The 20,006-nt window shown below is 48.3% G+C and overlaps 3 protein-coding genes across 8 annotated transcripts in view; 1 reads left to right on the top strand and 2 right to left on the bottom strand.

The window, feature by feature from the left end:
* The first annotated feature begins 33 nt into the window (after positions 1 to 33).
* On the top strand, positions 34 to 2,236 carry LOC118510685 (WW domain-containing adapter protein with coiled-coil). The gene is made up of 4 exons (XM_036052851.1): positions 34 to 471; positions 594 to 750; positions 1,189 to 1,704; positions 1,771 to 2,236. Exons 1-4 carry the CDS (start codon positions 328 to 330, stop codon positions 1,992 to 1,994), a joined length of 1,041 nt encoding a protein of 346 aa, XP_035908744.1. The 5' UTR covers positions 34 to 327; the 3' UTR covers positions 1,995 to 2,236.
* LOC118510687 (cytochrome c oxidase subunit 7A1, mitochondrial) lies at positions 2,192 to 2,988 on the bottom strand. Of its 2 annotated transcripts, none has more exons than XM_036052854.1 (2): positions 2,785 to 2,988; positions 2,192 to 2,563 (listed from the first exon to the last, which is right to left on the bottom strand). In XM_036052854.1, exon 2 carries the CDS (start codon positions 2,536 to 2,538, stop codon positions 2,314 to 2,316), a length of 225 nt encoding a protein of 74 aa, XP_035908747.1. In that variant the 5' UTR covers positions 2,539 to 2,563; positions 2,785 to 2,988; the 3' UTR covers positions 2,192 to 2,313. The 2 variants fall into 2 exon arrangements, with proteins under 2 accessions (XP_035908747.1, XP_035908748.1); XM_036052855.1 differs by having other exon boundaries at positions 2,705 to 2,963.
* A 5,926-nt stretch (positions 2,989 to 8,914) lies between these two features.
* LOC118510682 (fibronectin type-III domain-containing protein 3A) overlaps positions 8,915 to 20,006 on the bottom strand; it is a 50,195-nt gene continuing 39,103 nt past the window's right edge. For 4 of the 5 annotated variants that reach the window (XM_036052849.1, XM_036052846.1, XM_036052847.1 and 1 more), the window contains exons 4-6: positions 14,829 to 15,114; positions 11,433 to 14,740; positions 10,563 to 11,358 (exon numbers count right to left, since the gene is read on the bottom strand). In XM_036052849.1, coding sequence (XP_035908742.1) covers positions 10,879 to 11,358; positions 11,433 to 14,740; positions 14,829 to 15,114 — 4,074 coding nt within the window. In that variant the 3' untranslated portion in view covers positions 10,563 to 10,878. Of the gene's footprint in view, positions 11,359 to 11,432; positions 14,741 to 14,828; positions 15,115 to 20,006 lie in introns of all 5 variants that reach the window. The other variant, XM_036052845.1, reaches the window with a different exon arrangement.

Raw genomic sequence — 20,006 nt, 5'->3', positions numbered from 1 at the left:
TTTGACAGCTGTTTGATGGTAAATAAAACAGGGATTAGCAAAAAAAAAGGACCAATCAAAACCACGAAAGCGAAAGTCGCGATTGTTTTGGTGCTGCTTCACAAGTGAGCAGGAGCAATTTGTCTCCATCTGTGATTTAGTGAAAAATGCGCCACTAAGCGTTACTTCCGCCCGGGCGCCAGGAGGTTGGGAGTGTGTGAGCGTGCGCGAGTGTGAAGCACCGAAAGCGGTAAAGTTCTAACTCCACCCAAACGCAACCACACCACAACGACGACGTCGACCAGGAGGACAAAGACAAGGGCTAGGAGGGCTTTCCAGTCCAGAGCGATGGAGTGTGACGATGCGGCCGTCGAACGCCAGAAGCTAGTGTCGAACGATGAGGAGGACGATCAGAACACCATCACGAACCTTTCCTCGAGCGGGCAGGCCAAATCCGTACAGACGCCCATCTCACCCGTTCTGAGCAACAAGGTGCGTCATGCTCGCGCGCGTACTGCCTGCCTTCCGCTTATCAGCACTGGCTGAATCGCTCGTCAACTGTTTTAATCTATCCGCTGGTGTCCTTGATTGGTTTGTTCCATGTTCCGTTGTAGCTGTTTTCCAGCGGCGAAACTAGCCGAAGCCAAAACTCTACCAGCTACTCCCTCGGGAAAGGGCTCGCGAACGATGCACCGCTGGCCGCAAAAGTCAACTACGTTAACGAACGCAAAGCGCAGGATACAAAGCCGAAGGCGAAGAAAATCCAACGAGGTACGTTCCCCCCCATCGTCCGTCCGGATCTTTCGAAATGTAAATCAATCCTAGCAAACAATGCTGCGCTTGTACACACGCACACACGCACACACTCATACACACGCTGTGCATTATCGATTAGGCTCCTGGTAGGGGGTGTTTGCATATGCTCTTGTTGTTTGCTTTTTGTTCCATGTGAATTTAGTTGTGTTTCTTTTCTTTTTTTTCTTTAGTACGTTACCTGCTTGATTTTTATTCTTGTTTTTGTTTTGTTTTTCTTCTCTCTCTCTCTCTCTTCTTCCTTTTCATATAATTTTATTGCTCCCGTTTTGGTTCGAATATCGGTTTCCCCTACCTCTACCACCACCCGTCCCCTCGTGCGCCCGTCCGTCCGTTTCCGTTTTGCTCGTCCGTGTAATCCGTGTGTGGCTTGCTGGTTACGGTCATCCCCGCCAGAGCTCACACCGACCGGTGGTATTCCGATCACCACTACTACCACCAATACCAACACAAACACCATCACCACTGCCACCGCGGTTGGCACAGCCTCCTCTTCCAGCACTAGTAGCAATCTCCCGGACGGGCCGATCGCCGCACCACCGTCGGTGACCGTTCCGCATGCCGGCAGCGTACCGCGCCAGCTCCAATCTCCGCCACCACAGTACCAACGCCCGAAACCGCCGGACTCGTTGCCCTCGGCAACTAGCAGCGGTGTTGGGGGTGCCGGTAGCGGTGGTGGTGGTGGTGGTGGCGGCGGAAGCGGTGCTACCAAACTGCGCCACCCACCGAGTGTGAATCCTGTGTCGTCTGCCTCGGGCAGCTCCATAACGCTCAATGCAAAATCGCACAATTTCTCATCCCGTCCACTAAAGCACCATTCTTTTATATCAGAGGTACCCGACGTGCGGCACATGGAGCGAGCGCTACTAGGATTGCTGGAGGATTTCCATTCCGGCAAGCTGAAAGCTTTCGGTAAGTTTGGTGCAAAGATCCGGAAGAAACGATTTCATTTATTCAAACTTTCTCATCGACTTTTAGGTTCCGGCTGTACGATGGAGCAGATGACGAGCATCCGCGAGCAGCAGGAAAGTTTGGCCAAACTACACTTTGACCTCGGCACAGAAGCATTTACCGGTGGCAGCAATAATCCGAACACCGACAACGAGCTGCAAGCGCAAAGCAATATGAAGAAGCTGGTGCACAAGCTGGAACAGCTGTCCTTCTCGATCGAGAAGCTTCATTCGAGCAATGTGGAAAAGTAGAGCCACCGCGGCTCGGATGTGTGGACCGAGACTGACCTTAACGACGGCGTTGTTAGTCTTTAACCGAATTAGGATAAAACTACTGTGGTAGCGGGAAAATCCAGGAGGCTGTATTACGAACGGGAAAATCGTAACATAGCAACGGCGCAACCAGAGGGACAGAGCGAGAGAGAAGATAATTTTACGATGCGAATGAATAATGTTTTGTACATTTTGGGAATAAAACCACAAATTTTATGTTACTCGGGTTTCCATCACTGTCCTCCACGGTCCAACCAACCACTAGTATCACAACGGTGTGTGTGTGTGTGTGTGTGCCTTAGGCCTTCTTCTTGGCGAATCCGAGATCGTACACCATCTTGAAGATGCCCAGCAGACCGACACCGCACAGCGCCACGGTAATGCCGAACAGGGCACGGTCGGCCGGTCCACCCTTGAGGAAGACGGGCAGCTCGTTCTTCGCCTGGAACGTAATCATCTTCTTACGTAACGATTCCGGCAGCTTGTCCGAGATCATGACCGGCGGTTCTGGATGGTGACCCATGGTGTTGAACTGGTGGTTCTTGACTCTGGAACGAAACGGGCGGAGGAAATCTCTCGTTAAGATTAGATTCGTTCAAAGGCGTCCGTTCGATTTTCCGAGCGTGCAAAAAATTATGCAATCCATTAATGGCGCACACCTAAGCGCTTCACTAACTGATTTCACGCACATGGTTTTATAAAGTTCACCACGGAGCTTATCACGCTTCCTGCCCAACAACACCAGTGCAGACGAATCGGTTTCGCTTACCTGAATCCTGCAGTCTAGCAAACAATCTAGCTGAACTAGTTCTTCCTGCACGCAGAACGCTGATGAAATGGATCTGCTAAATTCACGAACCTTTTACCCCCTCGCGGGCCGAAGGCAAGACACCGCAGGGCTGGTGGAAGAGTAGGCTGGTTGGCGTTGGCAACCGCGCTCGTTGACGATCGTCGTGGCTTACTTCGGTGCAACGGTAACTGTCAAATGGGAGAAGAAAAAAAATCAACTCAGCTGTGCAAGAGTGGATAATTATTTTTAGCGCGCCAAAATGCACTCACCGATTGGGATGCAACGATGCCAGATGTGCATTGCAAAAGCGGTGTACACGGAGAGCAATTGCACTTTGGAAGTAATGCAAAAAAATGTGTTTCTTTTCAAACAATCGATATACAAATCGGTGTGATGTGATGTGAAGTGCTAGTGTTTGATGTGAAGCAGATGTTGCCCGCGTGCTGGAGTAATATGTTTGTGAACTAATGAAGGTCTTTACAATAACTTGGCAAGCCATCAAGAGTAATAGCCCTCAGTGTCGAGCACGTTTACTGTTGACTCACTTACCTAGACATCCTTTCCAGAATTAAAGTTGGTCAAAAAGACAAGTCATTTTAGCCTTATAATGCCATATATTGAATAAAACAAGTATTTGTGACAACTGGACCTTAAACTAGCATTTTAGGGACTCTGACTGTTTCCTTACCAAAGTTAAGGTCTCAATGTATCGAAAGCCTTCCAGCCAACTGCTTCACTAACGCAATAGTCGCTCAACAATGGAACACCACCTGGCACAACCTAGACCGCTCCACACAACTCCGTCCCACCAAGCACAACACAGCTCCTTGAGACGAACCCGATTCCCAGCCACATCCCTTTCCCGGCTTCGCATCGGTCACACCCGCGTGACATATTCCTACCTTCTCGACAGGTCCAGTCCACCACTTGGCAGCAGCTGTGGCGTCAACTTTACCGTCCGTCACATCCTTACCGATTGCCATGGATACACACTACACACCGAGTCACCTGCCAACTAGATACCGATCTCGCTATCATACTATCACCGGACAAGCGACAGCAAAACCGACTCATCCGCACATTCTACGCATCAACAACCTGTACTGAAGGAGATTTAAATTAATAGCGCAATAGCTTTACCATAACACGAGCCATAGTCTCAATAGTTAAGCCATACTCGCAATAGTTGAGACCCAAAGCCTCTATAAAAAAAACGAAATTAAAAAAATGCATCCAGTCATTCTCCCGCGATTCTTGGAACAATGAGCATTGAGAGTCTTCCCGGCTGTAGGAGAATCTCCAGCATTCCTATTACGGAATTCTTCAGATTCCTTCCTGATTTTTCCAACGATATATCCCTCGGATTAAAAAATACTGCTGTTTTTATTTTAAACAAAAAGAGGCTTCTGTTAAATAGTTTAGCCTAGGACCATTTAAAAAATGGTGGTCGAATAAAAACCGCTACTTTTACGAAGCCTCGGCGATTATCTTCCCTTGAAAGCCCTAAAGATAAACAAAGTAAAATGTCTGGTGCAGTTAGAGTTAGAGTCTAAAGGTGATCCTGTCAGTCTTTGGCTGGAACTGCTAGATGCCAATGTCCTGCTCATGAAAGCTCATTATCGCAAGGACCTTTGTTTTTAGCTCCCTAGCATATTTGAACCCCAGGATTTAAGCCCCGATTTGCAATCGTCCACTGCAATTTACGATCAGAGAATTCTACCCTTGCTGCTCTGCTCCTTATCCAGAAGAACCCGTATCGGTTATGCTCAGTGACCAGCAAGTACCTCACCATCCGAATAAGTTGATCGTGGCGGGAAATGATGTGCAATGAAGTGTTCAAACATTGTGATCCGAATCCTTCTTCTTCTTCTTCTTCCTTGGCACTACAACCTCGATAGGTCTCAGCCTGCCATTTCTGGCTTTCGGTGACTTAATTTTACCCGTAGTAAAGTAGTCAGCCTTACAGACGGGGAGGGGGAGGCATTCTGGATGGGATTTGAACCCCGGCCCTGCCGTGTGAAGACCGGACCACCCCTCTGGTCATCCAAATGATCACAAAAAGATCCTATAAATAAATCAATTAAATTCATATCCTTCAAAGTTAACCCGGAATTGGTCTGAAAAATCCACGGCCATCGCAATGTCTACAACCCGCCATCCCTTTTTCGGAATCTCTGGTCCTCTGGACCAGCCCCCGCGTGCCAAAAACTACATGCGTTGTTAGGATTTTTTACATAAAATATATTTCTGTTAAATTAAATATTGTTTTATGTATGTATGTACGTGTATATATATATATGTATATATTAAGATAATTTTGTTTTGCTTCGTTTTTTTTTCTTCATTTATATGTATATATATATACTTAATGTCCACTTTCAACATATAATCATCTTTTTGTATTTTCATCCATTTTCTTCCAGTTTTCCCCCGTCCGCTTCCTTCCTTCCTTGCCGTTTATCCATTTTCCCCACCTTATGTTTACATTGTTTTGTTTGTTTTGTATGGGTTTATATTTTTTGGGTGTATGTGTGTGTGTGTTTCTGTGTAGTATTTACTTCACCTTTTTTTCTTTATGCGTGTTTGTCGTTCCTCTTCATCCCTCGTTCCGTCTCTCGGTAGTAATTGTTACACATTACACACATTGCGCTTGTAGCTTGGTAGTAGTAATAGTAATATATAGTTGGCTGCAGTGCGATAACGTGTCCTCTGGTGGTTGTCCGGTTGTCCAGCTTCGGTTCGAATTTGATTTTACCTACAGCACATAAGCAAACACCGGTCGGCTGCGCATGTTTTTTTTTTGTTTTGTTTTTTGTTTGCTCAAAGCCCCACATCCGTTTTGTGTTGTGTTGCCTTACACCCTAAATCCCGTGTTCCTCTATAACCCTTCTTCTGCGGATAATCATTTCCTTCTTTCGTTTTTTTTTTGTTCACAATCACAATCCCACCCACAAAAAAGGACATTCACAATGTCGCACTCGCTCTCTCTCTTTCGCGCAAAAAAAACAATCAAACAAAAATTCACTTTGTACAAACCATCTGCTCCCCCACAATGACCCAACATACTCACCCCTTCCTATCGGAGGGCGGATGAGAGCTTTCATTCACTTCGGCGCAACATTAGTGGTTACATTCATTCAATTTAATTTTTTTTCCTATTCGTATATTGCCTACATTCGTTTCTTCCTTTCCCGTTACCACATCATCAAAAGCGTGCTTGTTTCGTTTCCTTTTGTTGTTGTGTTTTCTTTTGTTTTCATATTATTTTCCTACCCCACGCACGGTAAAGTAAAAAAGTTAAATAGTTTTAAAATAGTACTAAAAAAAAAACGAAAAAAAAACTCAGGATTGCAATTGATAGTTGGGTTGGGTTGTAGTTGTAGTAGTAGTGGTGGTAGGTAGTACATACTGCTAAAAAAAAAAGTTGAGATAAAAATATGCATATTAAAAATGATCAATCAAATCAAATTAATCCGCGTTTCAGCGCCTGCTTGTAGTACGCGGCCACCCCGCCCCTTCCTCTCCGACCGCCACGACCCATCGTCCCTGGAAGCACGTGCCTTGTCAATTGTTGTCACGATCATTCTTGCTTCAAGTTGCTTATCTAATGCATTCAACTATCCTTCTTCCGCTAGCGAATATTGTTCGTGTCCCTTCCCCCACCCGTGCTAACAAATTGCATACAATCCCTTTTTGCACTTACACACACACACACACGCAGGAGCGCGCGCGCCACACTCCTTCAATTCATTGCACACTCAACGTAAACAAACTTTAACAAGACGGTTCTCTCGCTCGCTCACGTTCTCTCTCCTCTCACAGGTCCAATTAACAAGCTTTGCTATAATCAATTCGTTCTAAATACCCTCTAAAAACCCCCGATCTAGTAGCGGTAGCAGTGCATTGCTCTACCTATCCCCTAGCGCAACCCTAGCCAGTCCTTTTTGCTGCACGTGTGTGTGTGTGTGCGTGTCGAACGCTCCTATAATAGCAGGGGTGCTCAAATCATCCTCATCACCGTCGTAAGTAGAAACCTGATCTCATCCTGTCCCGCGTATAGAGCCGTTGGTGGCGGGTGTAGTAGTAGTTGCGGTATAGTGTTGTGGTAGTATATTAGCATTAGCAGCAGCAGTTCTTTAAAATTTTGAAGGATTTTTCTTTGTAGCTTTTTCCCTATTTTTTCTCTTTAGCCAGCCGTTTCGCAGAAACAATGCCATATCATGAAAATCATACCCTCCCGGAAAAGGAAAAATTATGCGCGCATTTTTTGTTTAATATTTACAATTTTTGTGTTTTCTTAACCAAAAAAAAACTAAAACCGAAACGATAACTAATTTTGGACTCTTTCTTTTCCTTCCTTTTCATTTACACACTGTTTTGTTTTTTTTTTGTTCTCATTTTCTTTTGCTAATAGTGTTTTTCTTCTTTTTGTTTCTTGTTAGGCGCCACATCATCATGCAGTATTACAATATCCACAAATAGATGATATTTTGTTTTGTTTCTTCCTTCTTTTTTTTTGTTGTTGTTGTTACCTAAACACCATCCATTTACATTTTCATACACTTATTAACACAAACATGCACACATACACATTTTCGATTCTTTTTTTTCTTCGTTTTTTGCGTTTGTTCATGGGGGGGGGGGGGGGGGTTTGATAGCAGTCTCTTATAAATGTGATTGCGGTTGTGCTAACCTGCTTAAAAAAGTGATGGACATTTAACAATGCGTTTGATGCCTTCTGTGTCCCCCTGTGTGGTATACAGTGTTGCCACAGAACCAAGTTGCGTTGCGTGGTTTCTGGTTAAATGCCAGCTATTTTCGCTATCCCCTTTTTTTCTTCGTCTATTTAAATTCCAATTAATTAAAGCCATTCTTTTCCAGTTGTTTTTCTTGCGTTTGTTTTTTTTTTATCATCTTTCTTCCTTTCTTCTCACACATGTTCCATCTAGTTAGTTGACTGGAATATACCAAAAAGCATACATATGTGTATAAAAAAATATTCTTCTTTATCGCCTATAACGTAGAAATGAAATAATTTACCATACGCACACACACACATACACACACACACAAACAAAAAAATGCACCATTTTGATTGTTGGAACAGTGTGTTGGAATTCAAGTAGTATAACCCGCCTTTTGTGTCAGTGTCAAAATACCTATCATATAAGGAGCCTAAAGTAAGCAATACGGCCAGGCCGTTCTTTATGAATAAAAAAAAAAAAAAGGAGCCTAAAGTATAAACTAAAAAAAAAAGTAGAACAAAACTAAAAACAGGCTTTAAAGCCGACCAGCATATTGATCCGAACGAAAACAAAAAAAAATAATAATAAAATTGCACATCATTTCTTGCACAAAACACAGATGACTCGTTCACTTCTTCACTACCAAAAACGAACAATAGAACAATAAATCGAAAATGCGTCTGTGCATCACTACTGTTTGCCAGTAGAAAGTGGGGGGGGGGGGGGGGGAAGGATGGAGAGTGGGCAGAGTGAGCGGTAGGGCAGGAGGTCCCCGCCATCTAAGGGTTCTCTTTTTGTCTAGGGATCTCATCGTTCAAGATGGCTATCTTCCCTGTGAGCTCCTAGTGTAAAGGAGTTCACCCTCAAAGGGACGAGGATCTGCCAGGAGATGTAGCTGTCGAAAGGACCCCCGTCATCCAAAGCTTCATCGACCTGGGACTTCAGAATCGAAGCGTCAGACAAGGCTCCCATCATCTAAAATGAGGAATCTTGTCTTCCAGGCCTCATCTTCTAGGTTTCAACAGTCATGTCCAGAGTTATTCCCCAACACAGACCGCCTCAAGTCTAGACTCATCCCTGGGTCCCATTATTTGTCCCATTAGAGGGGGAAGCTAGTGCGACAAAGCACACCTTGTCGTATTATGGAAGACAAGTCCTATCGAGCCTTCAACAAAATGGGACTGAAATCAGACAGCGAGAAGGAGAAACAGAGAGAGAGAGAGAGAGAGAGATGAATAGTACATAAACGGAGCTTAAGTACACGTTGGTTCCCTCAAAGATTCGTGGCGCTCTTTTTGGGTGCTTCTTATTTGCTTCTGAATCGGGAAGGATGGGATGGTTTGTTTTGATTTTCTTTTCTTTTCTTTTTTTGTACAAAATTTACTAACACACTAAAATAACGCAATTTTGATGCGGAGGTAAAACAGAAAAATACACAATCGTTTCTTATATGCTCATACATGGAATGCATGGTTCGTTCCGGATTTTTTGTTTTGTTTTTTTCGGTGGTTGGACCCTATGGAAGAAAGTGTTTTTACCCGTTCGTTGACCCTTTTTCGGTATGTAAAGGGTGAGAAATGAGGAAGAAGAAAGAAGAGTGTAGTAGGGCTTCTTTAAGGATGGCATGGACATTTCGGCTAAGGACAACGCTGGGTTTTTGGGGCGCTGTGCGTGTATGGGTACGATCTAGCCCAGTAACGTACTATTACAGTGTTCACATACATGCGTTGGGAGAGCGTTAGACAGTAAGGATCAACCCGGGTGTTTCCACATACACTTATGCGCTATTGGAAATTGTTGGAGAGATTATTATCGGGATAACGATGCATCCTGGCAGGTCCGCTTGAGACCGAGTGAGTGTTTAAAGGATTTGCTTAATCTTTTTTTTTGCACTGCACAAACCCCCAAAAAATAAAATAAAAACACTGCTCATTTCATCTGCTATGCAGTTGTAGACAAATACGCGCACACACACACAGATACGCCCGATGGGACGCTTCACGGCGGATCTCTACTACCATTAATAATACTTGTTTTGTGTTTCTTCTTCCGCATCTTCCTTGTCATTGATTGGTTGTGCAGCACCACGCGCGCGCACACACAACGGGTAGAATGTGTATTGATGTATGGGTGATTGTTGCAGGATAAACTGCAGAGCAAAACGGAACGACTATAGGCATTGGGGCATAGTAGTGGGTAGTAGTGGGTAGTAGAGTAGTAGTAGTAATCGTACTAGTAGGTAGCTGTGTACTGTAACACCGAAAACAAGCCCAAGCACACGCAATATAACGCTATATATATATGTGTGTATATCCCCCCGTACGAAACAAACACAAATTAATCCGCTAATAAGGCCAATAAACAATATAGCAAATGTAACAGTAGCAGCAGGATCGGGAGCGCGATCCATTCTCTTATGTGTGTGTGTGTGTGTGTGTGTTGGCTGATATCTATATCTAAATGGATATTACATTGATCGTGTTGTTGCTCGCTGTTTGATTAGCTATTATATCGCTGCATCGCGTGCAGTTTCCTTCCCCCATTTACATTGTTTAAACATTGTTTTTGCGCACTCACCAATCATAAATACAGGACACAGGAAGGAATGCGGCGGGCCGAGAAGTGTCGTGATCGGCTCCGGTATCGGACGTTTGGAAAAAGCTTCATCTAAACAGTTTAGCTTTCGAGGAGTTGTATGCGCGTGTGTGTGTGAGACACTGAATGTTTTGAGTCCGCGGTAATTTAACCAACGGAGTGTGGATGTTCTTGTCTTCTCTTCTGGAATTTCGTTCATGTGTTTTTTTGTTGTTGTGTGCAATTGCTCTTCTCTCTTGCTCTCCATTGTCCCCTTTGCTGTGGTGGTTTTGTGTGTATGATGGTGCTTTCGTGTTGTTTAATGCAACATACATGTTTTGATTGTTTGTGAGTAGACTTATAATTGCGTTTAAAAAGTATCGGTTAGTGCGCACTTTCACATGATTTTTCTCTTTTTGTTGTTTTGTATTCTTTTTGTTTGTTTGTTCTGTGTATATTTTATATCAATAATCATTTTTATATACGGCCCCGTTGCACTGTTGTAACGTTTTTCATGCTTTGTGGCAAGCATGGGCGCTTCCGTGGATGGTGCGCCTTGGGGGTGGGTAGGGCCATGTGTTAGCTACGTTCGTTAGACATATGAAGCGACGATATCCCTGCGGCGGACAGACAACAGCACGACAACATCAAGAGGACAGCACAATGACACAGCGGAGCGTTCGCTTTCGCAAAAATGGGGAAGAGAGAGAGAGTGTGCGTGTGTGCGTGTGTGTATACATGTCTGCCGTCTGCTTTACTTCAGAAAAGCGGCCACAATGATGGACAGTAGGAAGAGCGCCGCCACACACACGACCGCTTTGCTCGAGTCGGGTTCGAAGAATTTCTGCAACTGTTGCAGCGTGGTGGACGCGACCGATTCACTGCGCGACCCATGATGATGTCCATCCGCGTCCGGACCGTACCCGTTCGTGCCGGCCAGTAGCGCACCGGCCGACGATTTGGTCAGCACCAACTCACCCCGACTGTTAACCACGTTGCCCTGGAACATGGTGCGTCCGTCGACATCATCCGCCCCGGCACCGTGGCCCGATCGGCCCGCGTTCGCGCTCGATCGGGGCACGTTCGCGGCCAGATGGTGGTTCAGCACCGGTGAAAACGGTCCGTTCACGTGCTCACCGTTCTGGCGCACACGTACCGGGCATACCTTGAATGCGTAGCTGACGCCATGCTGCAGATTGTGCACGGTAAATCGCGTTTCGGGTCCACGGTAGGCCTAGAAAGCAAACAAAACAAAAACACACAATTATACACGAGGATTCTTGTCGAATGACCCAACGCGCAGCTCACCTGTTGAAATTCTTGGTCCCTAGCTTTGGCCATCTGCAGTATGTACTCGATCGGATCGACGAACGGATTGTTGCGGCTCGTCTGCCACTCGATCGTGACCGATCCGTGCCGGGCAGAATCGGCATTCGACGAACCAGCGGCACTCGCCGGGTGATCAACGCATACGCGTGGCACCTTAATGCTGTTCGGTGCGGCCACCGCCGTCGTGAAGGTAAAGCCGTCCGAAAACTCGCCCCGGCCGGCGTGCCGCGTCTCGACACATATCCGGAAGGTGTACGCGGTCAGCTCGTTCAACCGCATCACCTTGCACGTGTTGCGCGTTCCGGTGTACACGTTGTGGAACTCACCGGTGCGACGGTTTTCCATCTCGACGTAGTAACGCGCCAGATCGATATTTTTGCCCTCGCCCCACCGAAGCTTCAGATGCGCGTAGCCAGCCTGAGCGCATTCCAGCTTGGGTGGTTTGGGCGGTAGTGGAGATGTGGTGAATTTGATGTAGCTTGAGAACGGTCCCGCACCGATACTGTTCACCGCCTGTATGCGCAGCTTGTACGTCGTTTCCGGGTGCAGATCGCTGATCAGCAGCATGTTGCTGCTACTCGCCGTACGACCGCCGGCCGTTGCCGCCGAACCACCTGAGTGCGATTTGCCGTTGCTCTTGGTGGAGTGTGCTGGACTGCCCGCGGCCGATGCTGCCAGTTTGCCTAATTTGCTATCTACTAAATTCGCTGCAGCGGCCGTTGCTGCGGTCGCCTTGTTCGATGGTTCGTCTTCTGCGTCGGTCGACGCCGCACTGCCGACGGATGCTTCCTCCTCCTCTTCCTCCTCCTCGTCGTACTCGTCGTCGTATTCGGCGGCACCGGCGGCGGCGGCGGCGGCTGGGTTGTGGTGCTGGTGGTTGTGGTGGTACCCGGCAGCCGTGTGTTCGGGCGAGGTAGCTGCGATTGCGGCCGCACTGGCACTGTGAGCGTCCGTCGTGATCAACCGATCGCCACACTCGATGTTGTACTGCGTCACCGGCGACCCGTTATCATGCGGCGTCTGCCAGCTTATAAGTATACTCTTGGCCGTGACCTTCGGTCCACCGACGGTCGGTGCGTTCGGGGCGGCTGCCGGCATCTGCTGGCTGATCGATACCGAGTACCGGGAGCAGCCGGCCGCATTCAGCGCGCACACCCGGAAGTGGTACCGCGAGTGGGGATGTAGATTGCGCACGTCGGCGGACCGATGGGCGCCACGGTACACCGTCTGGTAGTTGGCATCACTGCTGCTGCTGGTCGTGGTGGTGGTGGTGGTGGTGTTGGTGTCCGACGAAGCGACGGACGACACGTTGGAATCGGCACTGGATTGAAGAATGTATTCGCTGATCGGCGACCCGTTGCTGTGCGGCTCGGCCCACATCACAGTTAAATGCGTTGGCGATTTGAGGACGATCGACAGATCGCGCGGTGATTCGGGCGGAGCGGCCCCAGCAGTGAAGGTGAACTCTTCCGACCACGGGCCGGCACCGATGCGGTTCAGTGCTCGCACCTGCACGGTGTACTGCTCGCCCGGTAGCAAATCCTTCGCGACGCAGAACATATCCTTACCACGGTACACGGCACTGCGCACCTTCGTGCTAACCGACTCAACCTCCATCTCGTACTCTAGCACAGGCGAACCACCGTTGTAGTCGGGCTTGTCCCAGCCCAAGCAAGCCGCGTACGGCGTCGGCGGTGACTTGCAGTAGGCTTTCTGCGGTGGTCCAGGCGCAACCGGTTCCGTCGTTACGAGACACGGCTCGGAAAAGGTGCTAATACCGCCAGGGCCTTCGCACAGCACCCGGATCTGGTAAGCCGTACCGGGGTTAAGCCGTTCAATCGTTGCTTCCGACTCTTTGCCACTGTAGACGCGATCGTACGACGCACCGGAGCTGATTTCCAGATGGTAGAGAGCGATCTCAGCCCCGCCCGTATCGTGCGGTGGATCCCACTTTACCCGGAATCCGTTCGCGTGGACCTTTCCCTTCACCTGTGGTTTTGCAGGCCGGCCCGGACAGGTTGGTAGCGTCCGGAACACAACCTCCTCGCTCCACGGACCCCGTCCGTTATCGTTTTCGGCCCTTAATCTAAACTGGAATGTTGACGCACGCCGCAACCCGATGCACTCGTACAGCGTATCGACGCCGTTGTAGATGTTCCGATACCCGTACCCCTGGTCGTCGTTCATCTGGAGCGTGTACTCCTCGCACGGTGATCGGCGCTGCCAGGCCAGCTTCAGCGTGGTAGCCGTCGCGTGTCGCAACGTTGGTGGACAGGGTTGGGCCGGCGCGTTTCCTACGGTGCTGAACTTCACCACATCCGAGTAGCCGCTGCGACCGTACTCATTCACCGCCGATAACCGGAACACGTAGTACGTCGACGGTTGTAGCTTGTTCAGCTGGAACTGCTTACCCTTCGTTTTGCACACCTCCACAAACTCGTAGCTCAAATGTTGCTGCATCGATTGTTGCTGCTGCTGCTGCTGCTGTTGCTGCTGCTGTTGCTGCGACGAATGGTGCACCGCCGAGCCGGCACTCTTGCCATTATCGCACTCCAGCACGTAGTGTATGATGTGCGACCCATTGTCGGCCGGTGCGTTCCAGCGCAGCTGCAGCGAGTTCTTGGTACGAGCTAGTAGCTTTGGCGGTGGCGGCACATCCGGTTCGCAACCGGGCGTATTGAACACCGTCGGTTCCGTCGGTGAACCGTGCAGCTGGTCCAGGTAGACCTGCAATCGCACCGTATACTCCTGGCCCGGTCGCAAATCCTGCACCTTGCACGACAGCGACGAACCCTTGAAAATGCTCTTATACTTGTTCTCCTTGCCGTGATCGCTCAGCAGCACCTCGTAGCGCAGATCCTGCACGTTGAACGGTAGCGGTTCCAAGGCACCGGGGATGGGTGGCGGCGGGACGACCGGGACGGGCCCGCCCGGTATCACCGGGGGCGGCACCTGTACCGGGACCGGGGTCGGCGGTGACCATTGGAGTAGTGCCGTGCGGGGCGTTATTTCGGTAACCTGCGGCGACGGTACCGAGCTCAGGTGGTCCACTATGATGGACTGCGTGTTGTCGTCCTCCTCGTCCGGTGCGCTGGACGTTTCCTCCTCGGAGGTCGCCAACGGGGTGGTAATCACAACGGCTGCCGTCCCGTTGCGGTGGTTCATGTGATTAGGCAGCAGATGGTGTTGGGGGCCGTGCTGCTGGGCTTTCCTAGCACCGCCGCCCCCACTCCCATTCAGTTCGGCATGCTTTCGTGGGGAATTGATCGGCGTCGTTGCAGATGCGTCTAAAATGGAAAGAGAAAAAAGAGGAAAATTTTAATAGCACCTAGTTCACTTAATTCGATTTATCGTCGCATCCGGCCAGATTCTTACTCAATTCCCGCTGCTTCTGGTCCAGCTTTCGATGCAGTTTCGAGTGCTGCCGCTGGGCTCGCTCGTCCTTATGGTAGCTGGTGTTCGTGTGCGGTGGCGACGGTGAGTGTGGCACGTTTCCTTGCGGTGTGTGAAGCCCATGGTTACCGCCGACACCAGCTCCGGCACCCGTTCCACCGTTCGCTCCAATCAGCTGCGGTGGATACATTTGCGGCGCACCGGCACCGGGTCCTGCCGGGTAGCTGGCGGCGATCGGGTTGAAAAATGGTGCCGTCGTACCATTTATCTGTAACAACGAGGAATAGTAAAATAAAAATCAGCATTATATAACACACACACACACGGCTATAAAGCACTACAATAAACCAATTCCGATTTGTTGCTCCATTACATCCCATACCGTAAGCACTATTTTTGCCACGGTGGCAGGTTTCCGTGACGGTTCCATTACGGATAGTAGAACAGTGGTTTTACAATCTCAATAACAATATCAAACTAAACACACCGAAACATGAACCAGCAGAAAAGAAAATAAATCTAATGCCTTTTTTTCTATATGTTCGATATCATACGATTGATAGGGAGTTTTTTTTTCCTGTTCACGGCACAGATGACACGTCAATAGAGTAAATGCGTCTGTGGCTCGCGGTATAGACGGTACGGACTAAATGCACAACATGTTACTCTATCTTCTCCACCAGAAAAATGCTTTCTCTCTCTCTCTCTCTTTCTCGCTCCCTATCGCTACACTCGACAGGTTGCCCTTTTCAGACCAGAGCGCACTATAGGAAGGCGGCGGACAAAAATTAATAATTCGACAGCTCTACATTTTTACAGGTTGTTGCGACATTAATGTAATAATGCGGCATTAATGTTTTAATGTAGGTCGTCTATTGCTTGTTGACAACTTATTTTTGAACGATTCCCATCCAGCAAGATCCATCTGTAGAAATGGTTGTCATATTTCGGTTATGATCTTTGTGACTGGAGGCGCCTAGTACTTGAACGAGAGTTAATGTTACTCCATTTTTGATCTATAAAAGTACATTGTATCCTGGAGTGTTTTGGAGGATTTCCATACATCTTTGGTTTCTTCCCGAGGTTTTTTTACAGCTTTCAAAATATTTCATAAAACATAAATAGTTTTAAAATTTTTTAAAGCGTTTCCAAAAATATGTTGGAGGACCTAGAAACCAAAAAAAAATACCAACGAAAAATTATTACGTTGGAAACCACCGTTTGAAAAACCTCGTGATGAAACCAAAAATACATGAGCCAGCGTAAAAGAAATCATGTTAGAGCACCAGCAAAACACGATGGGATCTCTCTTTAAGGATTGTAGTGCTGCATTTCCAAATCATAAAAATTGTGTAAAACTCTCGCACTCACTTTAAGCACATTTTTCTCAAACAAAACCTCAACAAAAAATATAGTTTTTTCAACCTGCCAGATTGTTCCCCACCCATCCCCATAGTGAAATGCGCGCTTGTCAGTCATTAGCCTCAAATAGGTTGTTTCAGGTGGCCCATAAATGCAACAACAGCACACCATAAACCACATGCATACACACGCACGCACACCGTGCATAACAAGCATTCGGAAGGGACAAACAGTAACAGCGGCCCCAGCCAGACCAGACGATGGCAAATCGCCACGTAAGCGCCTTAATTTGTGTCCAATCGCACACTCTGCTGACGATTCGCCATTCTATTGGCCCGGTCAGTATATACTGCCCCGTTCGTGGCGTAACGTACGTGGCAGGCTGATAATCGAAATACAGGGGACCACCAGAAAAAAAATAACGCCAAATAACCCCAGAGGCCGGGGTGCTGTGTGTGTGTGAGTGTGTTATCAACCCCTCTCTTTCCACACCCCCCTAAAAACCCGAGTACTCTACGCCGGTGTGTTATCTTACAACCGGCAACAAAAACATGCCACATACATTAGAGTTTGGGCGACGTCAAAAACCTTGGACTAGGCTTGGAGGCTTGGCGTTGGTGTTTGCCGTCGCAGTTACGTCCGTTTGAACGCAACGAAGGGGGTTCAAGGAGCGTTAATAGCAACAATGCGAGATGAAATTGCTTTCCGACAGGAAGTAGCGTCTCAGGCGAAGATTTGTGACCAACGGCGGAACAACGGGCTTACAGAGGCGTCCTCTGCTCTCCTATCTAGAGTCACACTCAAGCCACACCGGGGGTTTATATGGCTGCAACCGGTGATGGTGATGATGACGAGGTGAGAAGGTGGCTTCGGGGTTTGTTTACTTCAACTTCTTGAATGACTGTCTACGACGCTTGGCCCATTCCGCTTGTTGTCCACTGATTGTTGTTGTGTTGTTACTCAATCTTCACCACCCCCGAAAGGTACGTTGTTGTCCGCGTGTTTGCACTAGATAAGACATACATCATCTTTTGAGCGAGCAGGGTTGGTTTGCGAGATGCGGGTTGTGTTTTTATTTTTAAAGCCCCGAAATCCTTTTCTTGGAACGCTCTCTCCGCAAAAGCATTTCAAGTGCAGGGTTCAGAGCTGGCTCAACTTTCGGAATCCTGAGGCATCATGGGCAGAGGAGATAGAATGTTGTGCGTGGAGTGTGGAGATTAATTTAGCACGCGATTGCTGTCGATTCTACGAAGCGGAACCTTCCAAGGGTGGGCTGATGATAAAACTGGCCACGCCAAGCTATAATTCGTGGCCCATTTGCTGGTGCTTTCAACCTCCGGTGTCCAACCACCACCGCGCGCGCGCGCACATGGGCGACAAATGGGCGACGGCGGAAGTAGATAAACTTGCCCCGATACCAGCCCCAACATTACAAGCCAGCGCGCGCACGTGATGGAGGACTAGAAGTAGTGGTGGCGCGTGTTGAGCGGAAACATGGGTTAGCAAATTAGTTCCAGTAGTTTTTCTGTGTTTGAAAGTACCACTCTTCCAACCCGAGAACGCTTCAAGCTTTTAGCGCTTTTAACTATTTGCGCGGGAGGCGATCGACGAGCGAAGACGGGAGAGTGAAAAAAACAGGCCAAAACCAGCACAAAACATTCAGCGACCCATAAACATGAAAAAGGCATCGCCGTCACCAATCGCAAAACCACCCCCGGCCTGGTAGCAGAAGGCCAATAACCTAATCCCAAAATTGCACACTGACATGACCACGCACGCAGGTTGTGTGGTTGTGTGCGGGTGGCTGAGGGCATAGGGTACCCTAACACAAAAAAAAAAAATCGAGAGCAACAAGAATGCGATCAAATGACGCTGCAATTTCCCTGCCACGCACAAGGCTTCGGGGCGCTGCATAGACTCCACTCTGCCGTTGACCAGGTGGTTCAGCATTTTGTCACCCGAATTTTAATTTCAGATCAATTGTCTCTTTCGGTTTGTTTGGTGGTTGCACAACATAAAAGCTCTCTCTCTCTCTCTCTGTTTTTTTTTTCTCCTGAATGCGATTTTATCCGGTTGGACTAGTACAAAGCCCACGCCACAGGAAGGCAGGGTGACAAACGCAATTTTGGCGTTTCTTCAACCGCGGCAACCGGATGTATGCCACTCACGGTGGTTCATCCACTCACGATCTCCCCGGTGTGGATCCGGTTCCTACAGTTTAAATTTTGCACACAACGCATCACCAACTTCAAGGGTGCGCTGGTGATGATGATGATGATGATGATGATGGGAAGTCAATTAAAAATCTCCAAAAACACAAACAAAACGCATCCTCCTATGTAGCTTCTCTACCGGAACTAGACACGTTTTGGTGTGGCCAGTTCGGAGGCCATGCTTTGATGCTTCGTCCATTCGATACGACCTTGAGAGTGTGAAGCCACACACAAGGTGCAATTCGGCACAAACGCACTAAGCTCGGGTCGGTCGATCAGGCGAAAACTGCGCAATAGGTCGACACCGCGGCTCGCTCGCGAAACATTCATCAGCATTGACATTTTGCATTTGGATGCTTCTCTTCAGCGCTTGGCGAAGGTTTTCAGCTCCACAAGGGTGGAGAGGACCGACGACTTCCCCCCTTACCAGGACAGGGGGCGTCGTTTTTGCTTGCTATTGTTTCAAATTTTTTGGGGTTAATCGCGTTTGGAGTTTTCATGTGTGCGTTAATCTCGACAAGAGCTGCTGGTGGGATTAAGTAACCTTGTGACTTTCGCTTTGCGTTTAAGCCACACACGCTTGTTGACATTTGGTGAAGTCTCATCAGGGGGGGGCCTAAAACTTCAACTTCTGACCTCTCGCCTCTCTCTCTCTTGCTCTGCATGACTGATATTTCATCATTTCTCTTCCAGCCATCATGTGGTTCCATACAGATGGCCCCGAAAAACACAGCCTCTTCTTGCAGTTGTTGCCCACCGAAATGCGCACCATCATAAACCGAGCGAGCGAAGGTTCGGTGGCGCTGTTGGTGCGCCATCATGTTCGACAACGCAGCGGCGCGACATCCATCATTACGTGGTGCAGCAGGAATGAAGAGAGAAGTACAACAACAACAACAAAAAAGTCGGCCGAGTGTGTTCTTTTCATTGCGCCAATGATGGGCACCAATTACGCGTACATCAACGCCGATGCGCGACAATGTAGTTGCGCTGTAGCGTAACCCGTGGGCGCTCGTCTGTTGAAGCGATAGACAGCTGCGCTCACTTGTGTGTGGTGGTTGCTGCACACGCTCAGCAATTCCGCCCGTTGTCGATTATAATTGTTCATATTTTTTCCAACCCCCATTTCTACCCCTTTGCTCCCCCCTAGTACTCTCCTCCGCTGCATCTGAGGGTGGTCATGGTGAGACCATTTTTAAATCGACGCCTAATACTACACATCAATATGAGACAGTGAGGGCAGAGTGCTGGAGGAGGAAGAGGTGGTGTGTCTCTTGCTCTGGCGTTGCTCATTACGCTTGATATATTTTCCAACAATCACAACACCAAGCGAAAGGCGAGGCGAAAAGGGGAGGGAACAGAGCAAAAACACCCTTGTGTTCCGGCATCTGGACGCGGCGCAAATGGCGTGCGCACGTAGTACATGAGCATGCATGCCCTGCCGGGCCCGTTCCAATCATAATCTGATCAAATCCGGAAGCAACACTTCCTCCTCCTCCTTCTTCTTCCGACGACCTTCCGAGCGGGATGCGGACTAGAAATAGAGCCGAGAAAACGCAACGCGCGCGCATTTAGCGATATACAC

The sequence above is a fragment of the Anopheles stephensi genome, chromosome 3, assembly GCF_013141755.1.
Source record: "Anopheles stephensi strain Indian chromosome 3, UCI_ANSTEP_V1.0, whole genome shotgun sequence".
In the NCBI taxonomy this organism is placed as follows: domain Eukaryota; kingdom Metazoa; phylum Arthropoda; class Insecta; order Diptera; family Culicidae; genus Anopheles; species Anopheles stephensi.
The sequence above is the reverse complement of the archived record's forward strand: the minus strand, read 5'-3'. Positions and strand labels throughout refer to the sequence as shown.

Bases quoted from the DNA above. Each gene is read 5' to 3' on its own strand.
- LOC118510687 (XM_036052854.1), bottom strand. From the start codon at position 2,538: ATGGGTCACCATCCAGAACCGCCGGTCATGATCTCGGACAAGCTGCCG.
- LOC118510685 (XM_036052851.1), top strand. From the start codon at position 328: ATGGAGTGTGACGATGCGGCCGTCGAACGCCAGAAGCTAGTGTCGAAC. The intron at 472-593 runs GTGCGTCATGCT...GTTCCGTTGTAG, and splicing joins CACCCGTTCTGAGCAACAAG to CTGTTTTCCAGCGGCGAAAC. The intron at 1,705-1,770 runs GTAAGTTTGGTG...ATCGACTTTTAG, and splicing joins CGGCAAGCTGAAAGCTTTCG to GTTCCGGCTGTACGATGGAG.